This window comes from Falco naumanni, chromosome 2 (genome assembly GCF_017639655.2).
Source record: "Falco naumanni isolate bFalNau1 chromosome 2, bFalNau1.pat, whole genome shotgun sequence".
NCBI classification, from domain to species: domain Eukaryota; kingdom Metazoa; phylum Chordata; class Aves; order Falconiformes; family Falconidae; genus Falco; species Falco naumanni.
In genome coordinates, this window is record NC_054055.1 from 991085 (window position 1) to 1017308 (window position 26224).

The following is a 26224-nucleotide window of genomic DNA, read 5'->3' on the forward strand; positions in this document are numbered from 1 at the left end:
GCATCACCCACCTCCTCTGCCCCCTCTGAGTGGCGCCGGGGACGGGGGCTCTGCTCAGCTCATGGCGGCTCCTCTCTGCCACTCCTTCGCCCGCGCTTCGCCCTGGCCCCTCAGGGGGAACAGGCCTCCTCTCCGGGGGCTGCAGGGCAATCCCCCACATGCAGCTCCCTCCTTCCCTGCCCTCCGTGCTCGCAGGGCCCTTCCCCACATTTCTTTCCCTCACAGCTCCTTGTCTCCACGCTGTCTCACCCGACCTGAAGCAAGTTTTCCTCAGGGTTCCCCGGCTGAGGGGCTGGGCCAGGCCCTGTGGCGGGCGGCTGCTGGGTGGGACTCGTCTCACAGGATCCCCTCGCAAGATCCCCTCACAGGATCCCATCGCAAGGACTCACCTCACAGGATCCCCTCGCAGGGACACCTCACAGGAAGCCCTCGCAGAATCCCCTCATAGGATCCTCTCACAGGGACTGAAACAGAAAAAGGTCTTAAAAAAAAAAGATTAGTCAGGATGAGTTTGGTACAATGCTCTGGGTGATGCTCTGTTTGTGTAGAGAAAGGAATGTACTCTGAATAATTAGAAAAGGTTCCACTGAATGTACTCTGAATAATTAGAAAAGATAAGGTGGGCACCATAAGGAGACCATCAAGTCAGGAAATCATTGAACAAAGGAAACTGAAAGGTCTACGGAGGGTCCCCCGTGGAGAGTCGGCCAAGTCACAACAACCACACCAATACGGCTACATGCCGTCCTCACCTCATTAAACAAACAGGTCATATTTATAACTTAAACCGACCGCTCACCCGACTTTACACACAGGTGATTGGATAAGAGTCTCTGGCCAGGCGGGCGTCCGTGTCGCTGATCGGTGAGCGTGCTGCAGGCGCCGGATCACAGTGTGCCGATGACAGTGTGCTGATTCCGCGGTTCCCAGGGTTTGCTCTGCACCTGGCTTCTTGTTCGTGCATAGCTTGTTCTCCTTCTCCCACTGCTTGTTCCCAGGATAATTTAAAGCTGCTCTGCAGCTTCAACCAACAGGCCTGGGTTGTCCAACCTGGGCGATGGTAACATGTCCTCGGTCCTTTAAAAATCCCTCTACATGTCTACTTCACCTAGATCCCACCTATTGTGAATGGAATGATTAGGTGTCAAAATCAAATGAGTATGTATGTAAAGATGTTGTGTAACCTCTCACGAAAACTGCATAAGATACCTAATTTTTCACTGAAAACTTTGGAACTAGTTTGTCCGGTGCGAACCGGCTAGCTCCCCAGCATTGCATGAAATAAATACCTTTGCTGCTTAAAGACAAAATTCGTCTCTGAGCAGTTACTCTGTGCCATTTTGGCATCAGGACCTCACAGGGACCCCTCACAGGGAGACCACGCAGGATCCCCTCACAGGGACACCTCACAGGAAGCCCTCGCAGGGTCCCCTCACAGGGATAGCTCACAGGTACCCCTTGCAGGATCGCCTCGCAGGATCCACTAGCAGGATCCTCTCACAGGATCCCCTTACAGGGACCCCTCACAGGAAGCCCTCGCAGGATCTCCTTCCAGGAACCCTTTACAGGAAGCCCTTGTGGGATCCTCTTGCAGGATCTACTCACAGGGACCCCTCGCAGGAAGCCCTCACAGGATCCCCTCGTAGGATCCGCTCACAGGATCCCTTTGCAAGATCCCCTTACAGGAAGTCCTCGAAGGATCCCCTCGCAGGATCCCTTTGCAAGATCCCCTCGCAGGGACACTTCACAGGAAGCCCTCGCAGGAATCCCTCACAGAATCCCCTCGCAGAATCCCCTCGCAGGATCCCCTCGCAGGATCCCCTCGCAGGATCCCCTCACAGGGGCACCTCAAAGGAAGCCGTCACATGGACCACTCGTGGGATCACTCGCAGGATCCCCTTGCAGGTACCCCTTGCAAGATCCCCTCGCAGGATCCCCCCACGGGGCCAGAACTTCCTCACTCGGAGGCTTCTTCCTGCGTCACTTCTGTGGCACACGAGGCGCGGACCTTGCAAGGGTTTTGAGGCAAAGACATTTATTGTTACTTAGTTACAGCTTTTATAATTTATACTCTGTACGTGCGCTGCTAAAAGCGTTATTATTTCTGAAGCTCTACTGTCCATGCACCCAGGCCCTGCTCACTACAGGCGACTCTGCTGTTCCCGCTGTTCCCTTATCTTCGAGAGGTGAGATCACGTTCCCCCTTGTTTCTGTCTCATCCAGGTTTCTTCTCATACTCCCTCAAAGTTATTTACATCTTTGCTGCAGGATCGGAGCTGCACATCGTCAAAGCAAGACCACAGCTTCATGTTATCAATGTCAAACACCGCACTGTTTTTGTTCCCTACAAATCTGGACAACCGAGTTCTTTTCCCCGTCCCTTCCTGGCTCCCCCCTTCCCAAGGCTGCCCCCCGCGATTAGAAGCCCCTTCCTTTGCCGCTTCCACCAGCTTTAGAGAGTCAGCTCGGCCTCAGCTTTGTGCCCGGTCTCTGTAAGCACAGCTACACACTGCAGCAGAGCGTGGGCATCTGGAGTTGAGAGCCGGCGTGTGCCCTGCCCCGGTCCCTGGTGCGTCCCAGCGCCCTGAGCGTGGCTCCCAGGCCAGAGCTCCCCTGGGTCCCATCCGCGTTGGGAGCCGACGGCCCCCCAGGAGCCCCTGCCCCCAGGAAACCCCCTCCTGGTGGCCTGCCAGCCCTGGGCCCCCGCCAGGCGCCCGTTCCTACGGGTGTCCCTGACCCCGACAGGAGCCCCGGCCCCTCCGCCTCGCAGGGACCCCTCACAGGGACACCTCACAGGATCCCCTCGCAGGGACCCCTCACAGGGACACCTCACAGGATCCCCTTGCAGGGACACCTCACAGGATCCCCTCGCAGGGACACCTCACAGTGACACCTCGCAGGATGCCCTCACAGGGACCCCTGACAGGGACACCTCACAGGATCCCCTCGCAGGGACCCCTCACAGGGACACCTTGCAGGATCCCCTCGCAGGGACACCTCACAGGGACACCTCACAGGATCCCCTCGCAGGGACCCCTCACAGGGACACCTCACAGGATCCCCTCGCAGGGACCCCTCACAGGGACACCTCACAGGATCCCCTCGCAGGGACCCCTCACAGGATCCCCTCGCAGGGACCCCTCACAGGGACACCTCACAGGATCCCCTCACAGGGACACCTTGCAGGATCCCCTCACAGCAACACCTCACAGGGACACCTTGCAGGATGCCCTCACAGGATCCCCTCACAGGGACACTCAGAGAGACCCCTCTCACAGACCCCTCACAGTAAGCCCTCGCAGGGACCCCTCACAGGATCCCCTCGCAGGGACACCTCGCAGGATCCCCTCACAGGGACCCCTCACAGGGACAACTCAGAGGATCCCCTCGCAGGGAACCCTCACAGGGACACCTTGCAGGATGCCCTCACAGGATCTGCTCACAGGGACACTCAAAGAGACCCCTCAAAGAGACACCTCACAGGATCCCCTCACAGGGACACCTCACAGGATCCCCTCACAGGGACACCTCACAAGATCCCGTCACAGAGACACTTCACAGGATCCCCTCACAGGGACATCTCAGAAGATCCCCTCACAGAGACACCTCACAAGATCCCCTGACAGGGACACCTCGCAGGATCCCCTCACAGGGACACCTCGCAGGATCCCCTTGCAGGATCCTTTCACAGGACCCCCCCACAGGGACACCTTGCAGGATGCCCTCACAGGGACACCTCACAGGATCCCCTCACAAGGATACCTCGCAGGATCCCCTCACAGGATTCTCTCACAGGGACACCTCGCAGGATGCCGTCGCAGGGACGCCTCGCAGGATCCCCTCACAGAGACTCCTCGCAGGATGCCCTCACAGGATCCCTTCACAGGGACACCTCACAGGATCCCCTCACAGAGACACCTCACAGGATCCCCTGACAGGGACACCTTGCAGGATCCCCTCACAGGGACACCACGCAGGATCCCCTCACAGGGACACCACGCAGGATCCCCTCATAGGGACACCTCACAGGATCCCCTCGCAGGGACACCTCATAGGATCCCCTCACAGGGTCAACTCACAGGGTCCCGTCGCAGGGACACCTCACTGGAACACCTCACAGGATCCCCTGACAGGGACTCCTCACAGGATCCCCTCGTAGGGACACCTCAAAGGATCCCCTCACAGGGACAACTCACAGGATGCCCTCAGAGGGACACCTCACAGGATCCCCTCACAGGGACACCTCGCAGGATCCCCTCACAGGGACACCTTGCAGGATGCCCTCACAGGGACACCTCACAGGAAGGCCTCGCAGGGTCCCCTCACAGGGATAGCTCACAGGTACGCCTTGCAGGATCGTCTCGCAGGATCCCCTAGCAGGATCCTCTCACAGGATCCCCTTACAGGGACCCCTCACAGGAAGCCCTCGCAGGATCCCCTTCCAGGAACCCTTTACAGGAAGCACTTGTGGGATCCTCTTGCAGGATCTACTCACAGGGACCCCTCACAGGAAGCCCTTGGAGGATCCTCTCACAGGATCTACTTACAGGGACCCCTCACAGGAAGCCCTCGCAGGATCCCCACGCAGGAAGCCCTTGCACGATCGTCTCGCAGGATCTACTCACAGGGACCCCTTGCAGGAAGCCCTCACAGGATCCCCTCGTAGGATCCCCTCACAGCAAGATCCCCTCACAGGAAGCCCTCGAAGGATCCCCTCGCAGATCCCTTCGCAAGATCCCCTCACAGGGACACTTCACAGGAACCCCTCGCAGGAATCCCTCACAGAATCCCCTCGCAGGATCCCCCCTCGGGGCCAGAGCTTCCTCACTCGGAGGCTTCTTCCTGCGTCATTTCTGTGGCACACGAGGCGCGGACCTTGCAAGGGTTGTGAGGCAAAGACATTTATTGTTACTTAGTTACAGCTTTTATAATTTATACTCTGTACGTGCGCTGCTAAAAGCGTTATTATTTCTGAAGCTCTACTGTCCATGCACCCAGGCCCTGCTCACTACAGGCGACTCTGCTGTTCCCGCTGTTCCCTTATCTTCGAGAGGTGAGATCACGTTCCCCCTTGTTTCTGTCTCATCCAGGTTTCTTCTCATACTCCCTCAAAGTTATTTACATCTTTGCTGCAGGATCAGAGCTGCACATCGTCAAAGCAAGGCCACAGCTTCGTGTTATCAATGTCAAACACCGCACTGTTTTTGTTCCCTACAAATCTGGACAACCGAGTTCTTTTCCCCGTCCCTTCCTGGCTCCCCCCTTCCCAAGGCTGCCCCCCGCGATTAGAAGCCCCTTCCTTTGCCGCTTCCACCAGCTTTAGAGAGTCAGCTCGGCCTCAGCTTTGTGCCCGGTCTCTGTAAGCACAGCTACACACTGCAGCAGAGCGTGGGCATCTGGAGTTGAGAGCCGGCGTGTGCCCTGCCCCGGTCCCTGGTGCGTCCCAGCGCCCTGAGCGTGGCTCCCAGGCCAGAGCTCCCCTGGGTCCCATCCGCGTTGGGAGCCGACGGCCCCCCAGGAGCCCCTGCCCCCAGGAAACCCCCTCCTGGTGGCCTGCCAGCCCTGGGCCCCCGCCAGGCGCCCGTTCCCACGGGTGTCCCAGACCCCGACGGGAGCCCCGGCCCCTCCGCCTCGCAGGGACCCCTCACAGGGACACCTTGCAGGATCTCCTCAGAGGGACCCTCACAGGGACCCCTCACAGTAAGCCCTCGAAGGGACCACTCACAGGATCCCCTTGCAGGGACACCTTGCAGGATCCCCTCACAGCAACACCTCACAGGGACCCCTGACAGGGACACCTCACAGGATCCCCTCAGAGGGACCCCTCACAGGATCCCCTCAGAGGGACACCTCGCAGGATCCCCTCACAGGGACACCTCGCAGGATCCCCTCACAAGGACACCTCACAGGATCCCCTCACAGGGACACCTCACAGGATCCCCTCACAGGGACACCTCGCAGGATCCCCTCACAGGGACACCTTGCAGGATGCCCTCACAGGGACAACTCACAGGAAGGCCTCGCAGGGTCCCCTCACAGGGATAGTTCACAGGTACCCCTTGCAGGATCGCCTCGCAGGATCCACTAGCAGGATCCTCTCACAGGATCCCCTTACAGGGACCCCTCACAGGAAGCCCTCACAGGATCCCCTCGCAGGAAGCCCTTGCACAATCATCTCGCAGGATCTACTCACAGGGACCCCTTGCAGGAAGCCCTCACAGGATCCCCTCGTAGGATTCCCTCACAGCAAGATCCCCTCACAGGAAGCCCTCGAAGGATCCCCTCGCAGATCCCTTCGCAAGATCCCCTCACAGGGACACTTCACAGGAACCCCTCGCAGGAATCCCTCACAGAATCCCCTCGCAGGATCCCCCCTCGGGGCCAGAGCTTCCTCACTCGGAGGCTTCTTCCTGCATCACTTCTGTGGCACACGAGGCGCGGACCTTGCAAGGGTTGTGAGGCAAAGACATTTATTGTTACTTAGTTACAGCTTTTATAATTTATACTCTGTACGTGCGCTGCTAAAAGCGTTATTATTTCTGAAGCTCTACTGTCCATGCACCCAGGCCCTGCTCACTACAGGCGACTCTGCTGTTCCCGCTGTTCCCTTATCTTCGAGAGGTGAGATCACGTTCCCCCTTGTTTCTGTCTCATCCAGGTTTCTTCTCATACTCCCTCAAAGTTATTTACATCTTTGCTGCAGGATCAGAGCTGCACATCGTCAAAGCAAGGCCACAGCTTCATGTTATCAATGTCAAACACCGCACTGTTTTTGTTCCCTACAAATCTGGACAACCGAGTTCTTTTCCCCGTCCCTTCCTGGCTCCCCCCTTCCCAAGGCTGCCCCCCGCGATTAGAAGCCCCTTCCTTTGCCGCTTCCACCAGCTTTAGAGAGTCAGCTCGGCCTCAGCTTTGTGCCCGGTCTCTGTAAGCACAGCTACACACTGCAGCAGAGCGTGGGCATCTGGAGTTGAGAGCCGGCGTGTGCCCTGCCCCGGTCCCTGGTGCGTCCCAGCGCCCTGAGCGTGGCTCCCAGGCCAGAGCTCCCCTGGGTCCCATCTGCGTTGGGAGCCGACGGCCCCCCAGGAGCCCCTGCCCCCAAGAAACCCCCTCCTGGTGGCCTGCCAGCCCTGGGCCCCCGCCAGGCGCCCGTTCCTACGGGTGTCCCTGACCCCGACGGGAGCCCCGGCCCCTCCGCCTCACAGGGACCCCTCACAGGGACACCTCACAGGATCCCCTCACAGGGACCCCTCACAGGATCCCCTCGCAGGGACCCCTCACAGGGACCCCTTGCAGGGACCCCTCACAGGATCCCCTCGCAGGGACACCTCATAGGGACACCTCACAGGATCCCCTCGCAGGGACCCCTCACAGGGACACCTCACAGGATCCCCTCGCAGGGACCCCTCACAGGGACACCTCACAGGATCCCCTCGCAGGGACCCCTCACAGGGACACCTCACAGGATCCCCTCGCAGGGACACCTCACAGGATCCCCTCGCAGGGAACCCTCACAGGGACCCCTCACAGTAAGCCCTCGCAGGGACACCTGACAGGGACCTCGCATCAGTGCCCGCCCCGTGCCCGGCCCAGAGGCCATGGGCAGACCCTGGAACACCGGAGGGTCCCTCTGACCATCAGGAAACGCTGCTCCCTGCGCGCGTGCCCGAGCCCTGGCAGCAGCTGCCCACTTTATGCGATACGGTAAAGTCGGTCACGGAGAAAAGCTAAGACTGGATTTGAAGTTTAGCCCCTCCGCCTCACGCCCGGTCCCGTATCGGCCTGGAGCCCCCCCCACGTGTCCCCGTACCCTCACAGGGGCGCCCCTTCCCGCGGCTTCACGCCGGCCCCGGTCCTGCTGCAGGGGGCCCCGCGGGTGTCCCCGAACCCGCCGCGGGGAGCGCCCCCCCCCCCCCCCCCCCCCCCGCCGTTGCCATGCAACGTTCTCCCGGCGTTCCAAGCGGCTAAGGAGAGACTCGGGCCGCGCACAGCGGCCGCTGGGATTTGTAGTCCCCCCCGTCACTCTCGCACCCGCCGCGCGCTCCGCCCCGGCAGCAGCCAATGGTGAGGCGGCGGGGGCGGGCCCTGGTATTTCAACCGCAGCAGCGGCAGCTGGGGCTCAGTCCGCGGCTCGCCGGGCGGCTGTTCCCGTCTTGTTCCGGCGTCGGCGGGGTCTTGGCCGCTCTGCCGCTAGGGCTCCGTGGAGGGCCCCCTGGCCGTCGCTGCCGTGTGCCAGCCCCGCACCGGGCACGGCTGCGAGCCATGTGGGCGCTTTGCCGGAGGAAGACTTGAGCCTACAGCCTGCCCGCAGCCGTGTGCCCGGCTGCTGCGGCCCCTTCCCCGCGCCGTCCCCGGCTGACCGCGGCTTCACCTCCCCAGCCGGTAAGAAAAGCTTCGGGGCGAGTCCCGCTCGGTCCGCGTGGCCAGAGCCCTGCGGCGGCTCCGAGCCGGGGTCCTGCCGCGCCGCGTTCTCATGTCTCGACCGCCCGCGGCCGATCCTCCGTCTCCGGCCGAGCTCAGCGGGGTCCCTTTCCCGGGAGGCGGGGGACCCAGCTGGGGTACGGTGGCTCCTGGGGGTCTTCCTTCAGTTCCCGGCTGTTTGCACACACACACCCTCCACTTTATCTAGCGGTGTGTGATAGCCGTGGCCCCCCGGGGCTGCTCCTGCTGCCCCTGGAGCCTTTTTAGAAAAACTTTCTCCGCTACCTGCAGGGTACGGGCCCCTCGCCGGCGTGCTTGGGGCAGCGCCATCCTGTGGCCTCAACCAGCCTCGGGCTTCCCAGACGCCCCAGGGGTGGCTCCCGAGGGCCCCCGGCGAGGGCCAGGTGTCCCTCCCTCGGCCGCTCCCTGCCAGCGCTGAGCGGTCGCTGGGTCGCTGGGTGCAGGCAGGGCTGTGGCAGCTGCCGCTCTGGACCGAAGGCAGGGGTCCCGCAGCGCCCCGGGCCGGCTGCTGACTGTGGCATCCGCCGGCGGCGGGTTGCGGCGCTGCTCCGGGGGTGAATCCGCAGCCGCTTGGAGGCGGGGGGGAGTTTCTTGGGAATCAGCCGTGCTGTGGCTGCAGCCAGGTTAGCAGGAGCCGGGGGGAACGTTGGCAGCGGGGCCCCCAGCACCCTTCCCTGCCGAGCGGCCGGTGCTGCCGCTGCGCTGGGGCCAAGGGCAGGGCTGTGCCAGCCCCGCCAGCCTTCCGGCAGGGCGCGAGCAGCGAGCGCGGCTGAAGCGCCGCGGCCCTTTCCCCGCGGCTGCCGGGCGGCGTTCCGCGCTGTGCGCCTTTAAGGAGCGCGGCCGTGGCGCGGTGACGTGGGTGACACAGGGCCAGGGAGGGCAGCCGCCGCCTGCCAGCCCCGCCGAGGAGAAGCACAACAACTTCTGTGCGTGGCCGCCGGCTGCCAGCGCTCATGGATTCAACCCGGCACGCCCCCGGTAAGGCGCCGACGAAGACTTTATCCCGCTCCCTCGTTTGCTTGCGGCGGGGCAGAGGCTCACCGGCTCCCGGTGCGGAGCCGCAGCGTGCGGCTCCCGCCCCGGTGCGCCGTGACCCCTGCGCTGTGACTCCCCGACTCGCATCGGGACGCGGGCGCGTCCCTCCGGCGGGAGCCGCGGGGCCGCGCAGCGCCGTGTTCGGGACCGAGCGGGCGCTGGCGGGGGGCGGCGAAGGACGATGCCGCCAGGGCCGGCGCGGCTCGTTCCCGGCTCCCGCCCCCCGCGGCCCCTTCCGCAGGGCCGGGGCTGGGAAGCGCCCGCCGCAGCTGCCGCGCTCGGTGCGGGTGCAGCGGGCTCCCCGCCGCTGCCGCTCTGCTGCGGCCTGGATCCGGGCAGCGCCGGCGGCACGGGCCGCGGTGGTGGCGCTGGCCGAGCGCTCGGGGCGGCTGGCGTCGGCAGCGACGGGCCGGGCTGTGGCGAGGGCAGGAGCGGGCAGCCTCGCTCATCCCAGCCTCTCGCTGGGCGCCGGCGCTCCCGCAGACTGGCGCGGGTAGCGCCCAGCGCGGCGCTGCCCGGAGCGCTCGGCAGGACGCGGCCGGCTCTGGCGGGAGCTGGCGCTCAGGGCGCGCGTTTCGCCGGGGGGGGTCGGGAGGGCTTTGGGGGAGAGGCCCCGGCCCGGGCGTGCTGCCCCCCTGGCTGTGGGGCCGAAGGGGCGCTGCGTGCCGAGAGGCCGTGTGCCACGGCTGCGGGGGAGAGGAACTGGTTTTCAGCCAGATTGCAGGGGGGACCTGTCCTGCCGAGGAGCCTGCGCTCCCCAGCCGAGCTGACAGAGGCAGTGGGAGCTCCGTGTCCCCCAGAGCCGTTGTGGCTGTAATGTGCTGGGTGTTCCCGGGAAAAGCTGTGGATCCCAGGCAGGCTCCTGGCCCGTCAGGGTGCAGCACGGGGCAAGAAGCTGAGGAGCACCCTCCCCATCTGGGTGATTTTTGGTGGGGGCCCTGCTTGGCCTCTGCCACTGTTCAGGTCTGTTCCCACCAGCTCCCTTGCCGGGAGGACTACCTCGGTGACACTGGGGATGGCCAGCGTGGAGGTGGCCAGAGTGCCTGGCGGCGATCCCCCATCCTGGGAACAGTGGGAGGGCTCATCCCCACCCCCATTCAGTGCAGCAGTGCCTGGGGGCTCCCCCCACCCCTGGCAGGTGGCTCTCCTTAGCACTGGTGTCAGTGGGAAGGGGAGCTGGCAGTGCTCAGATGGCTTGGCTGCTGCCTCACCGGGCTTGTTTTGGGCCTGGTGACCTTTGCAGGCTCCTTCCAGCCCCTGTGGCTGTGTCCTGGCCGGGGGCAGAGTGGGCAGCCAGCCTGCCCCCTGAGGGGTCCCAGCAGCCGGGTGGTGGGGGACGAGGGAGCCCTGGTTCCCACCCTGCTGGCATTTTGGGGGCCAGTGGCCACGCAGCTGGGAGGACAGCAGAGCAGCTTCGGGCAGTACCGCGGTGGGAGCTCAGCCCCTTCCTGGGTGGGCAGGGCCAGCTCCAGGCCCCCAGCAGCCTGGGTTCCCTCCTTTTTGCTGTGGTGATGTCCAAATGCCAACTCCGAGTGGGACAGACAGTCCATAACCTTGCCGAGGGCAGTGCTGTGGCACACTGAGTGCTGAGCGCTGCTTGTATCTTCCTGTACGGCTCCTGTGCCGAAAAAAAGCACCAAACCGGCATGGATGACACTTTTCTAGAGCATAAAAACATTGTGGGTTTTTCCCCTGTTTGTGCTGCTGTAGCTGCCAAGTCATAAAAGCAGCAACACCATCCAGATCCCCTCAGCCCAGGACTGAGTGCTGTCCCCTGTAAGCTCTTCTGTAAGAGCAGGGCTGCCTTATGCCTGCCAGGCTCTTCCCACTTGGCAGCATCCCAGCCTTTGTGGCACATGCTGCTTTTGCTGGAGGAGTGAGGCAGGTGGGATGTGTGCAGCTTTGTGGTGGGAGTGGAGTGCCGGGGCAGGGTTGTAAGGCAGGTTTATGGCTCCCTGGCCTGGAATTTGTTGTTCCTGTGCACCTGGGATTTCAGCTGCTAAACCCTCCCTTCTGGTATTAATGTGAAGGTCACAGCCTGCTTTTCGCTTGTGCTTTGCAGCACCGTTGTCTGCATCCAGCAGCAGCTCCGAGGAGCACTCCCTGCTGTCCTCCTTCCCACACAAGAAAGAACTGCGTTTTCTGGAGCTGAAGAATGTGTCCTCCTCAGATTCGTACGTCCTCAGCCTTTTGGCTGGCAGAGGGGGAGCAAGGGGAGGGAGGAACAAATGACACCTTCTGGGACCTGGAGATGCAGCTGGGCTGCACACTGACTTGACAGACCCTTTTCTGCCATGGTGTTGTCCTCTTCCAAACTGCTCAGGCTTGACATGGGGATGTATGGTGTGAGATTGAGGTCGGGCTGTAATTGGCTCCTTTTAGCCCAGCTCATTTCAGCCTAATGGGCCCAGAGACTTCCCAGAGCAGCTTGTGGTCCTCCCCTGTCTTGGGGTGGGTTTGAAGTTATCACTGTGACCCCCTCTGAGATGGGGGAACCAGAGCGGGTTTGACTGTGCGGGGAGAGACATTGCCCTGTGGTCAGCCCTGGGTAAGTTAATGGTGTGCCTCTCGGCAGACCGCTGCCCAGCACACCGTCCTTGCCCGTGGGGGGAGTCATGCGGACCCCTCAGTTCCAGCTGCAACGCCTGAAGCAGCAACTGGCTTCTGAGAGACAGAACCGGGATGAGCTGGAGGTGGAGCTGGCAGAGAATCTCAAGCTCATTATGGAGAAGGGTCAGTTGCTAGTGGGCCATGCTGGGGTGTGGGGAGGGGTTTCTGGGGCTGAGACCTCGCCTGGTTTCTCTGACTGTATTATGGCTTTGACCCCACCACAGCTGTGCTTGTGCATGGTCCATCCTACCAGACCCCAAGTGAGCACAGCTTGTGGCTTTGGGGCTTTTCTGCTTTCCAAAGCAGACAGGGCAGGTTGGTTTGCTGTGCCTGGCCCCGTGGTGGACCAAGGGGACCCTTCCCCGTTAATCTGGAGCCAAGCATGATGCTGAAAGCCTTGCTGATGGGAGCCAAGACAGCTCTGATGCTGTTGTTGCAACTCTGAGATGGCTGTTGGTCCCCCTGCCAAATGATTTGGAGCAGGCTGGCAGGTGTAGGAGTCTTGCCATCAGCATCTAAAGCTGTCTCCACCCCGGGGGTTTTGCCCAGGTGAACATGGAGCCTCCAGGATCCTTCTTCCCTCTCCTATTCCCTTATATACCCTGGGCAGCAAGAGCCATGACTGAAGCAACACCCATGCTGAGCACCAGTGCTGGCAACCTGGCTCTTTCCTCTCCTGCTGCAAAGGTTTTCTAAGCAGCGGCTCCTCACCAGCTTGGAAGAAGGAAACGCATCCCCCGCTGTGCTATTGGTGGGGTTCAGGTGACATAAAAAGATGGTAACTGGTCCTTTCTTGCCACCTTCCGCAGAGGCTCAGATCACCGTGATGCAGCAGCGGATTGATCACTTAGTTCTGCTCAACAAGAGGCAAACTGCAGACCAGCTGGAGCCAAAGGAAATGGAGGAGCTGAGGGAGAGGAATGAGAGGTAATCCAGGACGTCTGCTCCCTCCTGCTAGGCAGGTCCTTGTCACTCCCATGTCCCCAGGGTCTGTGTTTGTCTCTTTCCCCAGCAGTGCAGTAAATGGGTGAGGGCAAACCTTCCTCTTGTTCTCTGCCTCCTCTGCAGCTGCACCCTGGAGAGGAGATGGCTTTGGCAGCTGCAGAATCACAGAAGGGTTTGGGCTGGAAGGGACCTTCAAGACCAGCCAGTCCCACCCCCCGCCAGGGGCAGGGCCCCCTCCCCCCAGCCCAGGCTGCTCCCAGCCCCGTCCAGCCTGGCCTTGAGCCCTGCCAGGGATGGGGCACCCACAGCTGCTCTGGGCAGCCTGGGCCAGCGCCTCGCCGCCCTCACGGGGAAGGGTTTCTTCCTCATGTCCAACCTAAATCTCCCCTCTCTCAGCTTCAAGCCATTCCCCCCTGTCCCACCGCTCCCTGCCCTTGCCCAAAGCCCCTCCCCAGCTTTCCTGTCGGCCCCTCCAGGCACTGGGAGCTGCTCTAAGGTCTCCCCGGAGCCTTCTCCTCCCCAGGCTGCACAGCCCCAGCTCTCCCAGCCTGTCCCCACAGCAGAGGGGCTCCAGCCCTCTGACCAGCTCCGTGGCCTCCGACGGGCCTGCTCCAACAGGTCCGTGTCCTTCTGATGCTGAGGACCCCCGAGCTGGACGCAGCGCTGTGGGGGGTCTCAGCAGAGGGGCAGAGCCCCCTCCCTCGCCCTGCTGGCCACGCTGCTGGGGATGCACCCAGGGTGTGGGTGGTTTTTTGGGCTGTGAGCGCACATTGCCGGGTCATGCTGAGCTTTTCATCCCCCAGCACCCCCAAGTCCTTGGCAGGGCTGCTCTCCATCCTTTCATCCCCCAGCCTGCACTGACATGAGGGCTTGCCCCCCCACCTCAACACCCAGGCACCAAAGCCCATAGCCCATCCCAGAGCCACCCTTGCCCGGGGCTGGAGCACTCCTGGGGTGCTGTGCCCTGCAGCTGCTTGGCTGCTGCCCCACGGGGTGACAGGTAGAGGGGAGGAAGCGGATAAAAGGCTGCACCTCCTGGGACCCCCCTGTCCACACCATGGGTTCTGAAGGGCTGACCGGTCGTCGGCACAAGGGCACATAGGGGGCACAAAGAGCCCCACAGCAGCTCAGGCTTCCTCGGAGTAGCTCGGTGATGGCTGCAGCCCCAGCCAACTGCAAGAGCATTGGAAGTAAGCTCCCCAAGCCACCCCCTGTCTTTCCCTCCAGTCCCCAGTGAGCCCTGGGCTGCAGGGCACAGCAAACCTTATCTCTTTCTGCAGGGGATCCCCGTCCTGCCCCACACCCAGGGGACCCACTGCTCACTTTCAAGGTCGGTGGGGTCTTGTCCCCGGAGTGAAGCGAGAGGTCACCCAGGGAGTGGGCACTGGTCCCCAGGTGGAGTTGCCTGTGGCTGTGGCGCGGAGCCAAGTGGAGGCTCTCCAGGGATTCTGCCTTGCGGGGCAGCTGCTTGGACGCCAGTGACTCTTCATTGCCTGGTGGCACCGAGGCCTCCAGCTGTGGGCAGCCAGCCTTCCTGCAGATGGGGCATGACAGCAGCATGGACAGGCTTACCAAGCCCTCAGGGAACAGCAAGAACTGGGGACACTGGGGTTTAGCAATGCTGGCAGCAGGACGACCTCTGCTGAGCTGCAGTGTGCTGGTACCTGGTGGCATTAAGTGCCTGTTCACCACCGCTGAGGTCAAGGCTGTCAGCGCTGAGATCAGCAGGGTTCTGGCAGAAAGTCTCCTGGCCCTTCAGCGTGTCTGTTGCCCCCTGGAACTTGCCAAGCTCCTGTAGCTGCTGATTGGCAAGCTCCACCTGGATGGGAAGGAGGAAGGGATGGATCCTCAGAGAGCCAGCAACAAAGGGGAGGAGGAGGAAGGGTGTGGAGTCCTGCTGTGCTGTGCCCACCTGAGCCTCCAGACTGCAGACCTGGCTGGTGAGGTTCTGGCAGCTCAGTTCTGACTCCTTGACCTGCAGGATGCTCTGCTCCAGCTCCTTGGCCAACCTCTCTGACTCCATCTGCAGCTCCGCATTCTCTTTCTGCAGTTGCTTCATGGCCTTCAGCTTCTCTGCCAGATCCTGGTTCTGCTGCTTCACTGCATCATAGCACATTTTTGCTTTCTCCATCTAGGATGTCAAGGAGAGAAAACCCATCAAGCTTCCTCAGGGGGCATGGGGGCAGCAGGGCCAGGCCAGCCCCTGCCATACCTGCTCTTTGTAGTGCTTGGCTGCCTGTTCCTTCTGGGTGAGCTGTGCCTGAAGCTCTGCCACCTTCTCCTGCTGGCGGGTGGCCTCTGCCTGCAGTTCCCCTTCTAGCACCTGTGGGCAGGGAAGAAATTGCCTTAGAGGCACCCCACACCCCTGCCTCACCCAGCTGAAGCCCCTGGAGAGCCACCAACAGCTCCCGGGCTGGCCAAGAGCTCAGCCCTGCAGGATTTTGGTCCCCGTTTACCTTAACTCTCTGCTCCTGGGTTTGGACAGCCTTCTCATGCTGGGTCAGCTTTTTATTCAGCTCCTCCACCTGAAAGAGTATGGGTCAGTTAGACCAGCTCCAGGCACAAGACTCCCACCTACAATCTTCCAGTGGAGGAGCATGTCCCTCCCCTCCAGCTCCGGGAGCAGGACACCGGAGGTTTCCTGCCCCGGGGGGCTGTTCAGCTGTACCTTCACGGAGCAAGCTCCCAGTACTGCAGGTACCACACTTGAGGCAGGCAAACACAGCTGCTCCATGTTAGTCTTTGCAGGGAGGAGGCTTGCGCTACCCAAGCATAAGGACAGCGAGACTCTTCTCAACATACTGTCAACGATGGCGATTCCGTCCACACCTCCTCTGCCCCCAAAGCTTCTGTCAGTGATTGCAGCGACCCTCACAGCACAGGAGCAAGCACGGGAACAGGACAACTCGGACAATGATTTTATTGACACTGATAAACCTTTTGATCCAGGTCCTATAGATCTGGAAAAGGAGCTAAACCTTTCCCCCACCCCCTCGTCTCTCCCGATGCATTGATTGCATTTTTGGGGAGGGTGAAAGGGGGTCTGAGGGATTGGTGGCAGGAATGCAAGTGGGAAACACTTAAGTGAGGGGGTTTGGGCCTTAATTGAAAACCTTAATTGGGGAATTGCTGTTAATTCTATTACTTACACCTTGTTTTTTACAGTGCTTATGAAAACTAATGACTTGTTGGGTTTCAAAGGTTCTTTTTGTGCAACAGGAAGGGGGAGACGATGGTGGGGGCTGGAAAGTAGCATGGTGGGGGCTGGAAAGTAGCATGGTGGGGGCTGGAAAGTAGCATGGTGGGGGCTGGAAAGTAGCATGGGGGGGGCTGGAAAGTAGCATGGTGGGGGCTGGAAAGTAGCATGGTGGGGGCTGGAAAGTAGCATGGTGGGGGGCTGGAAAGTAGCATGGTGGGGGCTGGAAAGTAGCATGGTGGGGGCTGGAAAGTAGCATGGTGGGGGCTGGAAAGTAGCATGGTGGGGGCTGGAAAGTAGCATGGTGGGGGCTGGAAAGTAGCATGGTGGGGGCTGGAAAGTAGCATGGTGGGGGCTGGAAAGTAGCATGGTGGGGGCTGGAAAGTAGCATGGTGGGGGCTGGAAAGTAGCATGGTGGGGGCTGGAAAGTAGCATGGTGGGGGCTGGAAAGTAGCATGGTGGGGGCTGGAAAGTAGCATGGTGGGGGCTGGAAAGTAGCATGGTGGGGGCTGGAAAGTAGCATGGTGGGGGCTGGAAAGTAGCATGGTGGGGGCTGGAAAGTAGCATGGTGGGGGCTGGAAAGTAGCATGGTGGGGGCTGGAAAGTAGCATGGTGGGGGCTGGAAAGTAGCATGGTGGGGGCTGGAAAGTAGCATGGTGGGGGCTGGAAAGTAGCATGGTGGGGGCTGGAAAGTAGCATGGTGGGGGCTGGAAAGTAGCATGGTGGGGGCTGGAAAGTAGCATGGTGGGGGCTGGAAAGTAGCATGGCGGGGGCTGGAAAGTAGCATGGCGGGGGCTGGAAAGTAGCATGGCGGGGGCTGGAAAGCAGCATGGCGGGGGCTGGAAAGCAGCATGGCGGGGGGCTGGAAAGCAGCATGGCGGGGGCTGGAAAGCAGCATGGCGGGGGCTGGAAAGCAGCATGGCGGGGGCTGGAAAGCAGCATGGCGGGGGCTGGAAAGCAGCATGGCGGGGGCTGGAAAGCAGCATGGCGGGGGGCTGGAAAGCAGCATGGCGGGGGCTGGAAAGCAGCATGGCGGGGGCTGGAAAGCAGCATGGCGGGGGGAATGTGCTCGAGCTTGTAGGTCGCTAACCCTGGGAGGACAAGGAGTGTGAATAGACACAACAATTAACATGATGAGCCATGCTGAGAGAGCACAGGGGAGTGGGGGACGGATGGCGCCAAGGAAAGGTAACACCTTGCTGTTAATTGATGGCAGTTAACCACCAATCAGGGATTGCCTAGTGTGCAAGGCTTAGCTTCAAGAACCAATCTGTTTAAAACGTGCAGCTTCTGAAAGTGTATAAAAACTCGTGCTTCTGTACAATAAATTGACATTTGCTTGCATCAAGCTGCGTCCCGTCTCCATCGCAGCATACAAGGAGTCATGTTGTTTCTGCTAGGTATTGAAAAAGCAAATTTAATGCAAGAGCCCATCTTAGCTTTTGGGGTTTAATTTTGAAGGAAAGCATGATTATCCATGGGTATTTATCAGCTTCACGTAAAGGAATACTGAAAAAAAACGATTTTTTAAATCAATTACCAAAATGTCCCAGTTTCACGGGATCATCGTTGCGGAAGGCATGTCTGACTGCAGGGCTCCCATTCCCTCCATTACATCATTTACTTGTCTTAAATCTTTTAACAAATGCCATTTGCCCGATTTCTTTTTTTAATCACAAACACAGGGGTATTCCAAGGACTGTAGGAAGGTTCTAGCTGTCCTTGTGCTGATTGTTCTTTAACTAATTGTTGGAGGGCTACACATTTTTCCTCGGGAAGGGGCCACTGTTCCACCCAAACAGGGGTATCTGCCAGCCAAGTCAAAGGCAGGGTAGGTCTCTGTATGCCCTCCATCGCAGTGGCCCTATTAAAAATCCTTCTGGGTACCAATAACAACTCCCCACTGTCCCCAAACGTCCCGTCCCCACAAATTCATAGGGACATCAAGCACATAGGGATGGATTGTTGCTGTCTGGCCTTCAGGGTTTTGAACTTGCACCATATACTGACTTTGGACACTGTGTCACACCACCCACTCCCACCAATATGGAACCTGCTGAGCAGACAGGCCAAGTGTGAGGCCAGATGTGCACAGATGTAACAGTCGCATCTGCTCCCATGTCAATCATTCTGGTCACCCATGTTGCAGAAGGAGTCCCTTTGGCAAAGGTGATTTTACGGGTTAGAATTGGTTGAGCATTTTGTACGCTCTGAGTCCAGACAATTTGTGGTGTTCCTGTCAAACCGAACCCTTCTTTGCCCCAGACTTTGTCATGGGCATAATTAAGTTGTGCCTGGAAAGGAATTAATTGTGCAGTCCAGTTACCTTCAGGAATTGACATGGGGGGGTGGGGGTCCAGACCATTGCTTGAATCTGACCCATGTAATCGGCATCAATGACTCCTGGTAAGGCAAACAACCCTTGTAATGTTGCACTAGAACATCCAAGCAACAGCACACTCATTTTATTGCCGATGGGTCCCACAGCATTCGGTACTTTATCATCCTCTATTGTGAGCAGCTGCTGTGGTAACATCTATCCGGCGCTCCCTGAAGTTCGGGCTGTGACTTGGCTGCGTAAGCCTGGAATTGTTGTGGAGGATTCATTTGTATCATCACACGGTTCCTCCCCATGTTCCTCCTCCCGTTTCCCTGCTTTCTGTTGCCATCTACAAGTAACTGTCCTTAAGCGTTAAATTTAGATCTACAGTATTTTGTAAAATGCTGGTTTCTTACATCGACTGTTTACCAAACAGTATGCCCATTCATTCTATTAAAATTAAAGTGGGATTACAATGCACCATGCCTGCAATCACCTTTCTACAATCCTCATTCACATTGTCCTTAGCTAATTGAAGTAACAATGCTTCCTTGGCTGACCCATTCTGTATTTGCTCGTCCAAGGTGTCTCTCAACCTATCCAGGAATGACACGTATCCCTCATTTGGGCCTTGTTTTATCGTGGTCCATGACGGTTGTGGAGTGCCATGATCCGGAACTTGCAATAAAGCTTGGAGAGTTAATTCTTTTCCCTGCTGCAGGGGATGTAAGTGAGCTTGTAACTGAGGAGACTTAACTGGAGCCTCCCCCATCAACTGTGGAATCCCCACCCCAAAACGTGGATTGTCCTGGGGGTATTCTAAATTCATCAGTGATTGCTCATTTGCCAAGCGCCTCCAATTTGACTCAAACATTAACATGTGCATAGGGGTCAATATAATTTGCACAATTGAACAGCAATCATGAGCAGTAAGCTCTGCTGTGAAAATACTATGTAACAATGATTGAACATAAGGTGGGCCTATTCCATGCTGTATATGAGTTGATCTTAACTCTATCACTCCCCAGTTGAAAGGTTCCCACTCGGGGGGAGCTTTACCATCCTTTTGAAGCACTGGGCAGGCTAACACCCTGCCCCCCATGGCGGTTGCAGCATCGATATCCCCTTCCGCAAGTGCTTGCTCCTGCATCTTTTTCCAGAACCACAGAAGAATCTGTGTTCCCAGACAGGGTGGTCCAGATGTGGCCAGAGGTGGGTCGCTTTACAGCAGCATTGATCTCAGACAGAGCATGGGTTAGCACTTGGGGAAACAATGCTGGAAAAGTCCCATTTCTCTGCCCAGCTTAGTTTGCCCCCACAGTCTCAGCCTGAGCTGCCCAGGGACCCTGCAGAGGCCTCGTGGCTGTGACCGGGGGTGGCTGGGGGCTCCCTGAGCATCCCCCAGAGCAGGGAGAGCCTGGCTGGGCGGGAGCTCTCAGCTGCCAGGGTCTGGCAGCCATCTCCCCTTGCCGAGACCCACTGTGGTGGGGCTCCGTGGCGGGGCCCCTGTGGCCGCTGCCGTGTGCCAGCCCCGCAGCGGGCACGGCTGCGAGCCGCATGGGCGCTTTGCCGGCTGAAGCCTGAGCCTGCGCGGCCTCAGCTTTGTGCCCCGGTTTCTGTAACTTCCAGCCACTCGCTACAGCAGAGCGTGGTTGTCTTGTCCCTTTGCTCAGCCAGCAACCCCCCCTTGACAGAACAGTGCGCCACAAATGTGTATAGAGCCCTATCTATGTGGTGGCGTCATTCAACACCACCCCCACGCCCTTTTATTTTTTTTTCTCTGGAGGCTTTGAACCTCTTCAAAATCAAAAGCCTCATTTAGATCAGATAACTACAATATTTGCTCGCGTTGCAACATGGATTTCCGGGGAGGTTCCATCTGATACAGCTACATGTTGTCAACAAAACTACGACAGCGATACCTATAACAAGGATAGTTTGTAAGGGATTCGCTAGGCGTCCGGTTATTGACCGCCCGCCTAACTCTTGAAGCAGCCCTTTGCATCTCATCCAGTTGTTTCTGGAGATCCTCGGTAGCATTTGGGACATGTAAGCAACGGTGCCCGGCATCTAGTTTTACGTACCCGCATACTCCATGTGCTTCAGCTGGTAATAAAGCTAACGCCAGCCGATTCTGTAAAACACTTTTTCTATTTGCTTCTACGTGTTCACCCATCAGTTTGAATCCCTTTTCAGTTGCTTTAGATAGTGCAACCGAGGGCAATCAGCTCGGCTTCCCGAGCAGAGACCTTTGCGGGCAAAGCTTGTGATTCTGTTAAGGTCGTCGATGGTACTTCCAGCGCACCCAGGCAATCGTTATCCCTCTCGGGGGCAGCTGCTGCCGCCAGCATACAGCTGCCAGCCTGCTTCTTGAGATCTGGGGGCTGGAGCAGACTTTCTCAACGGTCCGGGGCCAGCTGCTGTCCTCCTTTTTGTTTCAGTACCGTCATGAGGAAGTGTGGTGCACAGACGGTAACCTGCCCCTCGTGAATCAGCAGCCCAGTTGCTGCTGCTGCTTGAAGGCATCCAGGCCATCCTGAGCTCAGCTCATCCAGCTGTTGGGAGAAGTCAGTTACAGCGTGCCGCTGAGGCCCTAAAAACTTGTGCCAAACTCCTAAGGCTGTACTTTCTCTCTCATGGGTGAAAAGATCAAAGGTCTTTATTAAAAGCACGGGTAATGCCAGCACGGGGGCCTCCGTCAGAGCTCGCTCCAGGCGCGTGAAAGCAGCGTTACCCCCTTCTGTCCAGGCAATACAGCCACTGCAGGAAGCTTTCAGTAGCTCATACAGCGGCTTCACAACGAATCCGTGATTGGCTCTCCGAAGCCGACACCATGCCGCCATTCTGCCAGATGCTGGTACGGAAGCTGCACAGGGCTACTTGTGCCCGGGCCCGTGTCCTCATCTTGGTCTTTGTCCCCACCCGCAGCCTTGTCCGTGTCCGCACCTTCCCCCGGCAGCTCGGCTCTAAGGCCCTGGGGCCACACTCTGGTCCCCAGCAGCCCTGGCACCCCCTGGCTGGGGCTGCTCCTCTTCCCTGGTGAGCAGGGGGGAAGGAACCCTGGGGAGGGCCCCAGCACAGGCCGCCCCTTGCCACTTGGCCATCAGCACTTGCAGAAACGTTTGGTACCCCATGGCCATCACGAGGGTGTCCTGGACGATGCGGATGAGCTCCTCAGCGAGGTTATGCGTGACCGTGGCCGAGGGGCTGCAGGGGGTGGCTCCACATCGACGGGGCTCTGCGGCCTGTCCCTGCCATCCGTGGGGAACTCCTTGTGCTTTGGCCCCTCTGGCAGCTCCAGTGGGATGGCCTGGCCAAGGGTGAGCCCCGGCTTCCCCACCAGCACCCAGGTGGCTCTGGGGGACCGGGCAAGTCCCATGCGCGTTACTGCGGCTGGCTCTGCCATCGCACCAGGCCAGGGCTCCGGGACACAGCAGAGGGAGCCCAGGGAAGAGGAGCTGCTGCATGACAGGGATGGCAGCGGGGCCTGTGGGGGCTGGTGCTCCCTCCTCAGAGCATCTGCACTTGCCCGGCACTGGAGGACTGTGGCATACGAGGCACGGATCTTGCAAGGGTTGTGAGGCAAAGACATTTATTGTTACTTAGTTACAGCTTTTATAATTTATACTCTGTACGTGCGCTGCTAAAAGCGTTATTATCTCTGAAGCTCTACTGTCCATGCACCCAGGCCCTGCTCACTACAGGCGACTCTGCTGTTCCTGCTGTTCCCTTATCTTCGAGAGGTGAGATCACGTTCCCCCTTGTTTCTGTCTCATCCAGGTTTCTTCTCATACTCCCTCAAAGTTATTTACATCTTTGCTGCAGGATCAGAGCTGCACATCGTCAAAGCAAGGCCACAGCTTCGTGTTATCAATGTCAAACACCGCACTGTCTCCGTTCTCTAAAGAGGATGGGGAAGAGCGAAGGCTCTTGCCCTGCAGTGCTCATGCAAATCAGCAAGCCCACGGGCAAAGTTCCAGCTTCTGTTAGTGAGGAACAGCACGTTCCCTGCACAGCAACTGGGAGGGTAGTTGCATGTCAGGTTGTCCTTCGAGGAGCCTGGCCTCTTCTTCCTCAGCCCAAGTGCCAGGGGTCACAGAACCACATCATGGTCAGGGCTGGAGGGGACCTCTGGAGATCGTCTAGTCCAACCCCCGGCAAAAGCAGGCCCTGCTAGAGCAGGCTGCACAGAATTGTGTCCAGGTGGTGCTGGCACGTCTGCAGAGGAGGAGGCTCCACAGCCTCTGGGCAGCCTGTGCCAGTGACCTTACTGGGATTGCTGTGCCAGGGTCCCTGCGCCAGGGGACCAGAGTCTGGTCCGGCTACAATGTCAGGCACTGCAAGGGGCAGGGAGAAGATGAGCACAACAAGCCCCTGCCACGCTCCCTCCCTCCATGCGTCACAGCGCCTGTCCCCAAGTCCCCAGTGGCTGTGGAAGCCACCACGCCCTGGGCATCCTGTCCTCCCGCTGCCCCCCTCACTGCTGTGCGTGCCGCTGCAGTCCCTGCACTCCCAGGACTTGGTGGCATCTTCCAGGGCGGAGCAGCACTGGTGGGTCTCACGGGAGCCACAGGAGCTGCAGACCAGGAGTCTCCACGGCCTGCGGAGAGCAACAGTACCCGCTGCCACCAAAGGTCCCCGAGCTGTGGGCCGACAGCCCCGGCACTGTGCCGAGCCCAGCTCTACCCTGCTCCCGTCCTGGCAGCCGGGGCTGAGCTGCCAGGACGCACCCTGCGCCATGCCTGGCTCAGCATCCCAGGGAACCTCCACCCCTGCCCGTCAGAGGAGACGAAGGCACCGTGTCCTCACTGGGGCTGCGGGGTCCGGGGCCACCGGCACTCACCCTGCCTCCTCTTCCTGGTCGCGGCCCAGAGGGCACAGGCACTGGTCGGCATCGCAGGAGCTCTGCCAGAGCACCAAGTCGAGGAGAGAGCCCTCCTCCTCCCAGGCAGCATCCCTGTGGGAAGAGGGGAGCACTCAGCACCGGGGGCCTGGGGGACACCCCGTCGGCACCCAGGAGGGCCAGAGGGGATCAGCTGGAGTATTGCGGAGGGCAAGGGAGGCAGCGGGGAGGGTACCGACCTGTCGGGGATTTTGATGCCCAAGCGGAACATCTCTGCCTGGAAGGCTGTCATGTCCCGGCACAGAGGGCACCGAAAGTAGTGCAGGCCCGAGCACAGTGCCTGGCCCTAGGGCAGAGGTGTCATCGGCATCAGCAGTGGCGGGAGGGACCCGTTCGCCCCCCGCAGCTGGGTGATGGGGTGACCACCGGGCTGACCATGTCAGGGACCGGGGCGATGGCGCCTACCTGGATGCAGCGGCGGTGGAACCAGGCGCTGGCGCAGCCGGGGCAGACCATGGTGGTATAACAGGGCCGCCCCGCCACCTCGTCCTGGCAGATTAGGCAGAGGGTCTGGTCCTGCTGCGTCGCCCTCACTCGCTGCACCGGCCGGTGCCTCCAGCAGAAGGACCTGCGGGATGGAGGTAGCAGTTTAGCCCCAGCCCTCTTCCTCCCTTCCTCCCCCTCCTTCTCCTTCTCCTCCTCCTGCACAGCCCCGCAGCAGGCCCAGCGGGGCAGCCACACTCACCTGTACTCCCCGAAGAACTGGGAGACGCAGCCCCGCTCGCTGCCGCAGGGGAAGTGGAACATCCGGCGGCAGCGCCGGCCACAGCAGGAGATGGAGGCTCCCGGCAGCCGGCAGATGCAGCACCTCTGGGAACGGCACGGAGGTGGATGGCGTCAGCACCGCATGTCCCTGGGGATCCCGGTTTGCCCCTCACCCGTGCCACGTTTTGGGGGGCCACCCGGCCAAGGACACCGGGCCACTGATAAAGCAACCGCTCCTCTCCAAGTCCCCAACTCCCACAGAAATGGGTCGTTTTGAATCACAGAGCATCTGGCGGTTGCTTGCAGCCGGCTGCCAGAGCATCCCTAGGGGTTGCCGGCCCGTGCAGTGTGGGACGTGAGGCATGGGCACAGCGCTGGGGGCACGTGGCCCCCAGCCTCACCTTCTGTGCTGTCCGTTTCATCACCCGCCTGACGTCGCGGAGACTTGAGAAAGCCGTAGAAGCCGTGTTGATCGGCCCCTCTCTGTCTGAGCCTGCTGGCGTGGTACTGCAAGAGGGGAACAGAGGGCATGTGCCAGGGGCTGCCGGCGGTGTGGGGCTGGGAACTGGGGGCCGTTGGGGGTGTCGAGCCCCAGGGACTCACGCAGTTCTTGTGGACACAGAGTTCATGCTTTTGGTGCAGCTCCCCAACGATGTCCGGGTCGCAGTCTGGTGGAGATGACGCCACAGCTGGCCCCGCCACGTCCGCTTCTACAAGCCCCCGTGGTGGCAGTGTTAGTGAAGAAGAGCAATGGGTTCCCCTGCTGGTGAGTGGCTGGGGGGGCAGGGCTGGGAGCCTCCCGCAGTGCCCCCCCATCTGGAATGTTAAATATTTCCTCTGCCCCGGTGCTGTGACTTTTCCATCCATCTATCTCCGCAGGTGGGAGTGTGACACCCTCGGTGCCCAACCCCAGTGGGGACGGGCTGGCACTGGGCACTGCTGGCACCCACAAAATGGGGGGTGGTCGTGTCTGGCACCCCAGTGGTTGCGCTGCCTTCGCAGGACCAGGCTGGGCTGGAGAAAGGGGTGGCTGGAGAAAGGGGCTGGCAGGAACCTCACTGGGTGCAACAAGTGCCGAGTCCTGCCCCTGGGGAGGAACAAGCCCCGGCACCAGCACATGCTGTGGACGCTCGGCTGGAAAGCAGCTTGGCAGAGAGGGGCCTGGTGGGCACCTCAACCAGCTGCCCATTGAGCAGGGGGTCTGGACCCCTTGGAAAGGTGGGATCCGGTATGTATCGAGACCCCACGGTGAGCCCATATACCACGAATTTAATATCCCATTGTCCCCAGGTTGGCCTGTTCGGATTCGTAACAAATGGGATATGGGCTTGGTCCCTTCCATATTGTTTTGTCCAAGGCACGTAACAGAGTTGATAACATGGGAGATAAATCCCTGAGCCCATGAGAACACTCCCCTAAGGAATTGTTCACAAACGATGAGCTGTGACACATGGTCGTGGGACCCAAGGGAAGGAAACCTGGTGTGCCCCAGAGCTTCAAACCCATATTTGCCATATGTGTACTTGTTGGGGTTTTCCTGCACCAGGGTTTAAACCTGGAGATCCCACATGTTATGGAAAAACTACCCATCGAGAAACAGCGTTGAAGAGTAGAGTTTTGCCTACCCACGAAGCATAGTGGAATTTTGTGTGGGAAGGAAAAGAAAAAAGCTACGCCCCGTCGGCACCCTCCACCGTTCAATATCCAGCCCCTCGGGTCCTTTCTGGAGACGTACTCGCACCTGCGTGTGCACGGAACAGCGTGTTTATGCGGTGCTATTGATACCCCGACCACGTGCCCCTCTAGAACATTGGCCTCTGCTGACCCCAGGGGTAGCCGGGGGAAACGGGATGGTCATACCCCTCGGGCCGCACCCGAGTGGGTAAGAGGGGTGCGAGCACGCAATTATTATGCCTGGGGAACACAAGTGGCCCTGGCATCCAGGGCCCGTTTCGGCCCTGGTGAGCTTCTGGGTGGAGAAGCCCACGCTGAGCTGGAGATGCGGGGAGGTCAGGGGAGACCCCCAGATCCTGCCCCTGCCCCTCAGCCATGCCCAGGCTCTTCACAG

The 26224-nt window shown here is 59.9% G+C and overlaps 1 protein-coding gene and 1 pseudogene across 1 annotated transcript; both read right to left on the bottom strand.

The window, feature by feature from the left end:
• Nucleotides 1–12896: 12896 nt before the first annotated feature.
• LOC121083212 (nuclear mitotic apparatus protein 1-like) lies at nt 12897–21391 on the bottom strand. The gene is made up of 6 exons (XM_040583351.1): nt 20993–21391; nt 15489–15557; nt 15245–15355; nt 14697–15163; nt 14362–14566; nt 12897–13014 (listed from the first exon to the last, which is right to left on the bottom strand). Exons 1-6 carry the CDS (start codon nt 21389–21391, stop codon nt 12931–12933), a joined length of 1335 nt encoding a protein of 444 aa, XP_040439285.1. The 3' UTR covers nt 12897–12930.
• A 1330-nt stretch (nt 21392–22721) lies between these two features.
• On the bottom strand, nt 22722–24972 carry LOC121083213 (annotated as a pseudogene).
• Between the last annotated feature and the right edge of the window lie 1252 nt (nt 24973–26224).